The 10,905-nt window shown below is 33.9% G+C and overlaps 1 protein-coding gene across 1 annotated transcript in view; it reads right to left on the bottom strand.

The window, feature by feature from the left end:
- Nucleotides 1-1,556: 1,556 nt before the first annotated feature.
- Nucleotides 1,557-10,905, bottom strand: part of CLSTN2 (calsyntenin 2) — a 280,095-nt gene continuing 270,746 nt past the window's right edge. Inside the window, exons 14-17 of the mRNA XM_026701502.2 lie at nt 10,396-10,541; nt 7,907-8,030; nt 4,267-4,451; nt 1,557-3,306 (exon numbers count right to left, since the gene is read on the bottom strand). Of these exons, the coding sequence (XP_026557287.2) occupies nt 3,109-3,306; nt 4,267-4,451; nt 7,907-8,030; nt 10,396-10,541 (653 nt within the window). The 3' untranslated portion in view covers nt 1,557-3,108. The remainder of the gene's footprint in view (nt 3,307-4,266; nt 4,452-7,906; nt 8,031-10,395; nt 10,542-10,905) is intronic.

Genomic DNA, 10,905 nt, shown 5'->3' with positions numbered 1-10,905 from the left:
GTATTTCCTCCACTGACTTTGGACTTTAAAATCTTCTTTACTCTCTTGATGTATTTGATTCTAACCAATTTTTTGACTTCATTTGCTTGATATTGTAAGCTTGAAGGATGGCCAGGTATTTGTAGTAATTGTCCTCATACAGATTTTTGGTATTTCCACAGGGCACCATGATTCCTTCAAGATGTAACTTTTGTCTTACTTTATTTCACTCAAACTGTTTTATTGGGTAGTGGTCAACACAGTAAAAAAATGTTGGCAGTTTTAAAGAAATTTAAAGTTGATAATTCAGTATTACATCTACTAAAATTAAAAGAAACACTTTATCCCATACAATTAAACAGACTGAGATGGAAATGTGTTTTCCTAACTCATACAAAACAAATAAAAATGTAGAAATAGTTTCTTGTATGTTAGGAGTATGGCCATGAAAGATAAGGAAAATTCCTTTACTTAAGATGATAGCACCCGTATCCTGTGAGGTGGACTGGGCTGAGAAAGTGTGACTGGCCTAAAGTTACCCAGTCAGCAATTTTCGTATCTAAAGTGAATCACAATCTTAGGTTATTTTAGGCCTAAAGCCCCTAATATTTGGGTTTTGATTCACTTGTTATATTATTTTGCAGAGTAAAACTGCACTCAGATGCAACACCACATAGTTTAATAGATCACTGTGACGGTATAAAATTAAGAGTCAGTGTGAATATTTGCCTCAGAAGTCATCAGATAAAAGCTAATTTGGTAGTTGTAGAACAGCTGTATTTTTCAAATAAAACAAAAACATTGTAGAAAAGTTTAATTCAGTTAATCTCAGGTAATATCTGGTTCTGTAGGTTGTTAAAATAAATAAAGCAATAGTTTTATCATGTATTTTACTTTGAAGAGAAAATATTATTGCATTCTAGAAATTATTTTTTACTTTAGTATATGGTCATGGATATGTGTATGTATATGTATGTATATATATATATGAGTCATCATCATCATCATTATCATCATCATCATCTGATTTAATGTATTTCTGATCTCTTACACAGTTATGAAAGACCCATGTGCATTTAGAGAAAAAAATAATCTAATTTCATCATATTCAAAACATGAGAACTACTTTCATTAGATGTAGGCAATTGCTCAAAGAGATTTACTTTAGCCCTTCAAGATTTAAAATGATGCAAAACTTTACACAATAGCAGGACATGTAATGGTCTAGTGGTAAAGCAGCTATCTTGCACACAGAGTCTTTGTCATTTCTAATTAAAATTCTCCAATAGGAGAATGTAAGCAGTTGCTGTTAGTTAGTAGGCTATAATGACAGACAATTTCCTATATATTCTTTACTAAAATGTATTCCTAGAAAAAAAGTAATAAAGTTCTTTCAAAGTCACAGATAGCACTGATCTGTTTTGGAAGTTGTCATATATAGAGTAATTCTTGACATGAAAGGATGAAATGACACTCATTCAAACCAATGATAAAAATAAAAACAAACATAAAAATAAGCTCTTGTTACTTTTTTGCTTGACAGTGAGTTATGTAATCATAAGAGTGCATCTTCACATGCATTCTATATGCAAATTTATTTGCTGTTGAACTAAAACCAGGAGTTTTTATCAACAATGGGTGGACTAAAAAGGAACAAGAGCCCCAAAATCTTTAAGAAAATATGAATACAAAACATTTTGCTCCTTCATCAAATGCCTATATTTATACAGATTTAAAACATGCACAGCATCAAATACTGCACTATTTGGCATTCAAATGTAGAGCTACAAATACTGAAAAAATATATATAAGAAAGCACACAAACTTATAAATATTCAAAATATAGTGGTTAGCTGGAAAAATGCAAACTACCCAATATTATTCTTTACCAAATGTTTTCAAATGCTACCAGGTTTTTTTTTTTTTAAAAAAAATTAAGTTCTGTGTTTAATTCTTTGTAATTTTTCAAACAAAACATCTTTGGTGAAGAGAAGGATCTGTGAAAAGGAGAGTGTGGAGGAATTTAAAATTTCTATGATTTGTTTTATTATGACATTATTTGTTTTGCTGCTAGAATTTATATTAATGATAAATAGACTATATCAAACATCTATTCCACCTGTAACAATGCATTCAGAGCTTTGAGTGTTTTAACATGCAAAAGAGTGGGTTTTTTTTTCCTGAGATTATAAATAATATTTAAATTCCTACATATACAGTAGCACATATCTGAATTCCAAGCAATCTCTGTGATGGTACAGAGCTGCCATAAAATTCTGCAACTGGATGATTATTTATAATTACATTTTCTCAGAAGATACTTTCTTTAAAGGTAAAAAGTCTTAGCCACAGTAACACTCTAGTTTTATCCTTCACACAAAGGAAAACATTTCTTAATCTGTGTGGCACTGAAAAACCATCACAGACAAAGGTTTCTATTTATAGGGTTTACATGCCTTTTAACTAAGTTTTAATTGAGGGACTAGACAAGAATTCTTTTTAGTAAACTTTGGACATTAGCAGTGCATTCTTATACATGCACAGACATATACAGTTTAGTGTGTTTTGCAACTCTCTGCAAAGATCAAATATCCACAACAAAAAAGTGAAAATAAAGATATGCGCAAATGAATTTTGTCCTGTGCATTGCGTAGCATGTACATTTTTTAATCTTTGACGGTAGGATCTTTAACAAGGCAGAATTAAAAGGAATCCCAAAAAGATTTTATATATGTGTGTGAACCTTGGAAAAATTTAAAAGTGACCTGGACTATCCTCTTTATAGTTTGATGAGTTGGGTTTGCTTATATACATTTAAAAGGAACAGGGAACTAGAGAAGCAATAACAAATGTTAATGTCAGATTGGTGTCCTTTTTACAAATGACTCTTTAATAGTTGTATACTGTGCTTTACCAGGTGCTATTACTGACATATCAAGAAAGGAACAACTATGGGGAGCAGTTGTGATACAACTATATCAAATTCAGACAATGCAGTTTTATCATCTGTAGTCAATAGGAAGTTAAACTGTCAATTAATTCATAGATCCAAGATATGGTTGAATCAGTAGGATTGACTCAAAATACACAGTATTGGTTTATACAAAAAGAGAAAGAAAACTAAAGACTCTAGTAGGGTAATGTTGAATCATCCCACTCCAACTGATCTTGCCTGGTTGTATTTTGTTTGTCTCCTTTATTCCCAGTGGCTTCCTCCTCTTCTTCTTCTTCCTCTTCAGTCTCATCTGACTCTGCACTGGTTGTATCATCTTCATCTTCAATTTCTTCCTCATCACTTTCTTCTTCTCCACAAGGTTGTTCATAATTCTATGTATTATAAAGAAGCATAAAATAGAGCTGCTGATAAGAAAAAAAGAACCTAAGGTTTATTTGTAAATCTCTAAATGAGTGTGTGTGGTTGGTACATGTTTATATGTACCTAAAAGAAAAGGAAATCACCCTTCATATATATAGTCATATTTGATAGAGCTAACTATCAGCTGAGAAAATTATAGACTAACAGATTTACCAAGAGATAAATGAAAGTGACCTCCCTTACTAAAATTAAGATTTACCAAGAGATAAATGAAAGTGACCTCCCTTACTAAAATTCACAAAAACTAAAGGATGAAATGTAGCAACAAAAGCAGTTCTATCATTCAATTATATATGACCTGACATCTTTTCTATAAGATCATATTAAATAATTAATCAGGTAAAACAATCCAACTTGAATGTCACCATCTATTCGTGATTAAGCAAGCACATCTACTAATTTTTTTCATTGTAGCTTTGATACAGAGATATTCATCAATAATACATTAGTAGATTCAGCATGTGAAAAAAGGCCAGGCTACAAGTAAAAAAAATGTAACATGACCTTTCTGAATGACTAAACAAGGGCACTGTCATTAAAATGTATGCAAAGTAATTTTCATAACACCAATATATTATTGGTACTAATAGTATTTACATCTTTCTAGGTTAAGATTAAACCAAATATACTTCAATGAAATCTGATATAGTAATGCCATGAAATATAGAATCCTGCACATCCTATCTAGGTGTATCTGGATGTATCTTTAGATGTACTAGATACTTTTTTCAGATCTACTACACATGCCAAAATCAGAAATAAGGCCAATCTAAAAGTAGGAATGATGTTTTTCTTTTCACCCGCTACATTTAGTAAATATCAGGGGATTTTGAATAAGATGGTTGCACATAAATGAAAAAAAAAATAGGACTGATAGCAGGAATATAGGACAACATGGCTTTTCTACTTACTTCCATGGGATTAATTGTGATAGTCAGAGCTGAGTCATCCCAGTCCATTTCATTTTCTTTATTAGTTTCATGTTCCTTTGAAGTATGGTGGCAAGCTGAATGAATTCTATATACCCCCATAGCTATGATGAAGACTAAGACACTGACAGAGATTATGATGGTGATGGTAGCCATACTTGGAAGTACTGAAATGAAATAAAATGGGTCAATTTAACATATTCTTCCAGTGCCACTTGGGTATATTTAGTGTTTTTAGTGTTTTCTTAATTAATAAAGCTGTTATGTTTGTTATAATTATAGCAATTTTCTGTATTCATAATGATACCTAAATGTAACTGCAGTTACATTTGTTTTGTTGTTGAACTTAAAAGAAACCATTACAAAAAAGATAACAATACAATTCTCCAATACAGAGTTTTTTTAAAAAAAAAAACCAATTGCAATTTCATCTATAGGTGATTATCACATTTAAACTGTCTTTTGTGTATAGAATCCCTTACTATTCTTTTATAATTCCAGTTCTTGAGTTCCAGAAACTACTCAGAGTCAGTGAATATGCAAATGGAGAATATGTCTTTCAACAGAATCACATACACAATATCATCATTGGTATGGAGGGGGTCTTAATGCATAAAACTATTTATACAGAAGTATCCTCACATACTCATTTTGTATGCATGGATTCTAGAAGGAGGTGCACATGTAAAATCTAGGGAATAGTTTATTTGGTGCCACCATACTCTTTGTTCAGGTCAAGCTCACTGAGCAAACAAAAAGGAAGAGGTAAGAAGAAGTTGGCAAGGGAGTTTAATGAGGCACCCACAATACATCTTCATAAATCATGTGTTTGTACTTGATTAAACCAAAAGTTTGAGAAGGGACAAAGAATGAATAAAAACTCTCTAATGATGCTTTAAGAAGTAAAAGCACCAATGAACGGGCATGAGTTTATGATTAGCACCTGTAATACCAATGACAAGTTTGTTTTTCCTGCCAGAAAACAATTGGCATATATTTAACACCAATGCAAGGACATTAAGCATTGAAGAAAAAGTCTAGGGAAAGAAGCAAACAGAGATGTGTAAGCTGATAAGAAAACACAATGATTTATGAGTAGAAAGAAAGCAGGGGTCACAACAGAAATTAATTAATTAATTCAGAATTAGAGACTAGGATGCTAGGTTCCTGAGTGGCAGACAGAATGTGACTATTAAGAGAAAGAAAAAGAGTTGGGGAAAATTGTTATTCATTAATATGAAGAACTGCAACAAGTTTATGTCGATAAGACTCAATGGCTTGTAAAGTCTGCTTGTGCCACTAGCATAGATCAGGGACAGAACAGAACAGCTTTCAATTCTAATTAAGTCCAGCAAAAATTAATCCTTCCTGCTAGGGCACATGTTGACATATAATACTTCAAGAAGCGGCTATAAGCACATTGCCACAGATTTTGAAAACCTTGGAAGAAAACTTAAGGCCCTGAGTGTGGAAGCATTATTTTCATGGAATAGGATAGGAAAAGGAAAGAAAAATGCTGCAATTACTGGCTATGCAAATAGCGTTGAGGAAAAATATATTGTTTCTTGGATCATGGTTTAAGTTGTGTTGATGATGAACTGTTTACAAGAGAAGAGTTCTACATCACAAGATGTGTTTAGACAAAGAATAGTCTGTTTGATTTGGACTGAATTCCCTTGGAATGCAGGGAGGGCAGTTTGGCTGGGCATCTGGCTGGGCATATGTATGACATGAATGTTCTAGATAGGATTGCTCCAAATCGCCTCTCCCGCTCTCTGTCAAGTGACAAATCATTATGATACTAGTGAAACTGGAACATTGAACATAACCAGATGCATATATAAGCTCAAATATGAGCTTACATCATGGCCATATTGATGGTGAAGGGTCAGTACTTTTCCACACTTAAGAGCTTTCATGGAATGTGGCACTTTTTATTGGATTTGGACCCTGGTAGGGCCAAAAAAAATCATTAATGGGTTGCTGTGTGCATAAAATGATACATGTTTGCTTTTAGTTGGATGCATAGAATCTGATCAGCTGATAGAGGTGACACCTGGAAATGTTATCTGGGAGGTTTTTGAGCCTGTAGATCTTGATGAAGGAACAGGATTCTTGGGCTTGATCCCTATCCCAGCTGCCTGATAAGGTGCTATTCCTCAGTTTTTTATATTTTTATCAATGATTTAGTTGAGGAGGTGAAAGAAGCACATATTAAATTTACCAGGAAAACAAGTTTGGATGTTTGACTTAACTTCAAAATTATCTTGCTAGGAGAAAGAAAATAGGCTGAAAATAACTAAATCAAATTTAACCAGAGTTAATAGGTGAGGTGAAGGCCATGGGTAACTTGATCTCAGCCACACATTCAACAAATTTCTAATGATATCTTTATCAATAAAATGGTAAAACAAGAGCTATGTTATATATTGATTTGCAATCAGCTGAATGCCAGCAAATAGAAAGGACTTACAAATGGTTTTAAATTAACTTGGAGAAAAGTATTAAATAGAATACTACCTTTGTGCTGTTCAAAATGTTATTAATAACATGAATGAAATGTTTGAGGAGACAATTATCAAGTTTACAGATCACACAAAACTAAAGCAAACAATCAGAAAAAGATGATTGAAAAGATTTAGGCAGGTTGAACACTGGGTCAAAATGAATTATATGTTTAATATGGTGAAATAAAAACTCCTGCATCTGAAGTGAAAAAAAAAGAAAGGCACAAGAACAGGTGCAAGAGACCTGGTTTGGTAGTAATATGTATGAAAAGAATCTGGATGTGCTAGTGGATCAGAGGCTGCACATGTGCAAACAATGTGATGCAGCTGACAAAAATCAAATACTATTTTGGGGTGTATTAAAACTAGCCAAAAGTCCAAGGGAGGGGAAATTGGCCAACTATTCTACTATATTCTCCCTTGTTAAGGCCTACTGGGAAAATATATCTAGTTCTGGCTATTGCAGTCCAAAAAAGATAAAAAAGGATATTTATTTTAGTCTGGCTGTCTGATTTAAGATTTTGGTTGTTTTTATGTTTTTTTCTAATTTTGCTGGAGATGAGCAGCCACTAAGCTGCAAGGAGAAAAGAATACCACACCATCAACAACAAGGAATGCATACCATTGTGTTGCGAAGGGCAGGGGATGGGGTTGAAAACTTTATTCGTGAGAAATTGTTAAGGAAACAGGTGCTGCATGCTTATCTTGAATAGCCTTAAGGGAAGATATGATATTAATATTCATTTAAAAGGATCAGGAAGGAGGAAGAAGACTTGTTTCCTTTCCTTTTGGGGATGTTCAATAGTATGTGGGAAAGATCTTGAGAGAAAGAAATGCTGCCTATGGAATGATAACAAAAGAGGCAGTATAGCCTAGATAACAGGCAGGACAAAAACTTCAGAAGAGTCCCTCAATTTATCAGATTGTAAAGCAGAGGACAGGAGAATTGTACTTTCAGACTTGCATGATTACTGTCAGTTTAACCACATAGACCAGACCAGAAATACAACCAGATGAGCTAAATCTACTTTATTGTAAAGCTATATAAACAGAGTCTTGCAAATACAATTATCCTACCATAATAAGTTACAGGAATTCAGATTCCAATGTAATACCTGAGCTTTGAATATTGTTTGTGCTTTCTTCTGGGTGATGGATAGATTGGAGAAATTGTGGCTCTTTTATCATAAGATTTGTATATTCCATGGAATTAGAGTTGGAGTTATGTAGAATATTAATCTAGAAGGAAACAGAAACTAATATTACAAATACGAAGTATTCACAATAATACTAATCATATTTTGCATAATAGTCAAGCTGAGAGTATTATCAGGTCACAATTTGCATTTTCTCTATATGAGAGCACTTAATCCATAGGGTGATGTTTTCAGATTTACCAACTAAATCAGAGGAAATAATTATTAAAAAAAACAGATTCTCATAGAGTTTCAGGGCTGAAAAAGAACTATGAGATTAGTTTATCTGGGCCTAATCAATTGGATCAGGAATACAGCAAGCCAGTCAACTAACGCTGGAGAGTATATTTCACAACTAACTTGTTGCAGCAATATTCCCTAAAAAAAATCCCAAGTTACAAAACCCCCAAGTTCAATGAATAACTAGAAATAATAAACATAAAGAGTGTAGGCAATCTATTGTCTGTAGGTTCCACAAAACAAATACACAGTGAGCAAACTTGCAATGAATGCAATTTCATTTGCCTTCTGCTAACATTGTCCCAAGTGACTCTCCTCAAACCTTGCTAAATTTAGGTACTCTACTATTAAGCTGCCTGCCAGATTATTGGAACATTTCTCATGGAATTCCAAAAACACAAGATATCCACTTTGTGTTTCTGGAATTCCATGGGGAATGTCCCAATAATATATAAGGAGCTTGTGGCAGTAATGGATAATGCAATAGAAGTCAGTAGTGGCTGAAAACTCCATAGAGATCTGATCGTGACAAACAATTGACATTTATGTTGTCCAGATTACCCACTAGCTGTTCTTAGGTGAAATCCTAATGTAGTATGTGGTGCTCAGCATAAATCAGAGCTCTAATAATCTGGGACAAGCACATGATATCATAGCAAGTATTTCTGCACTATTTTTAATCCTATCCCAAAGTATTCATTTAAAAATGTGTCTCCTGCACAGAGTTCTATATTTCACACATACGAGAAGCAATCCCTCAAGAATGCTGACTATATCAGTTTAAAAGAAACAACAAGGGGCAGGGAAAATTTGTTCTTTATAAATAAAGAATAATCTCATTTTAATCTCTGGTTTAAAAATGTACTAGTGAAAAATTATTAATAAAATGACTTTGAGAAAGTATCTGTCAGCCTTCGTAGGTAAACCAGATTGGAAATGTGAGTAGATGGAATATATCTACTTTATTGCAACAATATATTTATAGGATCCTGCAAATCTGAAAGCACAAAACTTCCAGCCACCATTTTTAATTGCCTGATCCATTAAGGCAGTCCTTTCTAAGTTTCTTTCTCTGTGTGATGGTACCATGTGATGGCTTCCCTGAAAAAGTGCCCAGACGCCTTTCCAGATGCCAGTTCAGATGAGGAATAGCCAGTTCCAGGACTGTCGAAGCAAGATGTGGAGGAACATCTAGAGATTGCCAGATGCTCTGAGTCTGAAGTGTCAAGCACCACAGAGTCACTTCAAAAGTAGTGACTGGATGAATAGCTTTCTGAGCTATGGACATGAAAGACATAGCTACAGCTGGGAAACCCAGAGGTTTCAGAAGTACAGATAGAAGGCATGCAACTACAGCTGATCAGCAGAGATGTGGAAAAATAGCCTCTTCCTCCTGATCCAAGAGTGGGTAGGGTTGAGAGAAAGCAAGTAGGTCAGCCAGGCTACTTGCAAGGCAGGAGCTTTGCCCCTTTTGATGGATGTGCTGAGAAGTGGCTATTTAGCTGAGGAAGTGGAATGAAACAACACTGGGAATGTGTCCATTTCCTTGGCTTGTATTTATCAACTTCCATGCCTTTTGCCTTGAACCTTGTTTCCTGACTAGACGGTGTACCTTAGACCCTGGATCATGCCTTGACCTCTGGACTTGCTTCACAGATTTTGCCTGTCTCATGGACTAATTTTTGCCTCACAGACTTGCCTTAACCTTGTGGACATGTCCTGCCTTGCAAATTTATGTTGGGCTTGTTCCTGGACTGAACTGTGAACTGTTGGGGGATTGTGTGGTTGTTGGGAATTTCTGAGGAAAATTATTTGGTGTGGAAAACCTCAAATAAAACTTTGACCTCATTTGTGATGTATGCTTATGTGAGCAATATCAGAACACTCTGATGTTAAGTTACTGAGGGTTCTGACTCATTTGCCTGATTGTTTCATAGCCAATATTTCTATCCTTTTCCTGAAATCAATCTCACACTCTATTATAGTATCTTAATTTATTTCTTGTGTTTATGTCTGCATTGATACCTAATAACATATTGAGAAATAACTACATATTCACTAAATTATCTGAAAATTATGTTATATTAATAGATACCAAACACTGCCTCTGTGCCTTTTATTTTCTAATATAAAAATAAATTGTGATTGTTTTTTTTAATGCTACTTACTTCTAAATTGAATTCGTTGCTGGTATAGCGCCCATTGAGTTCTGAACATTTGATTCTAAACTTTCTATCAGAAAAGGAAGATGTGTGCCAATTACGATAGCGAATTTGCCGTAAAACCTTTTCATAGTTTTTCATAGTGTCCACACCTGAACCAGTAAAACAATATAAAACACATTAAATGTCAGGAAAAAGAGGAAAAAAAACAATTATGAAAATTTACCAGAAGTAAATACATATTATTACTACCCTTAATTCCATGCTACTGTTTCTTCAGGCAGTTTCACAATAATTTGCAAATGATATGAAGACTACAAATTCTGTGTATCTCAATAATCTAGAGATATTCTGCTTTATTATAATAAAAAGATGTGAACATGGTTCTTCAGATATGTAGTGTTGCACTTCCTAGTGGTTCAGCCAGCATGGTCTATGGTAATAGATGCTAGGAAATGTAGTTCAATGTAGTACATGTTCTTTGATCTATTTTCTGTAATCAATAATATCCACTCA

This window comes from Pseudonaja textilis, chromosome 4 (genome assembly GCF_049901715.1).
Source record: "Pseudonaja textilis isolate UNSWEBS1 chromosome 4, rPseTex1.2, whole genome shotgun sequence".
In the NCBI taxonomy this organism is placed as follows: Eukaryota; Metazoa; Chordata; class Lepidosauria; order Squamata; family Elapidae; genus Pseudonaja; species Pseudonaja textilis.
Note: the sequence above shows the minus strand (reverse complement) of the source record. Positions and strands in the feature narration are given on the sequence as shown.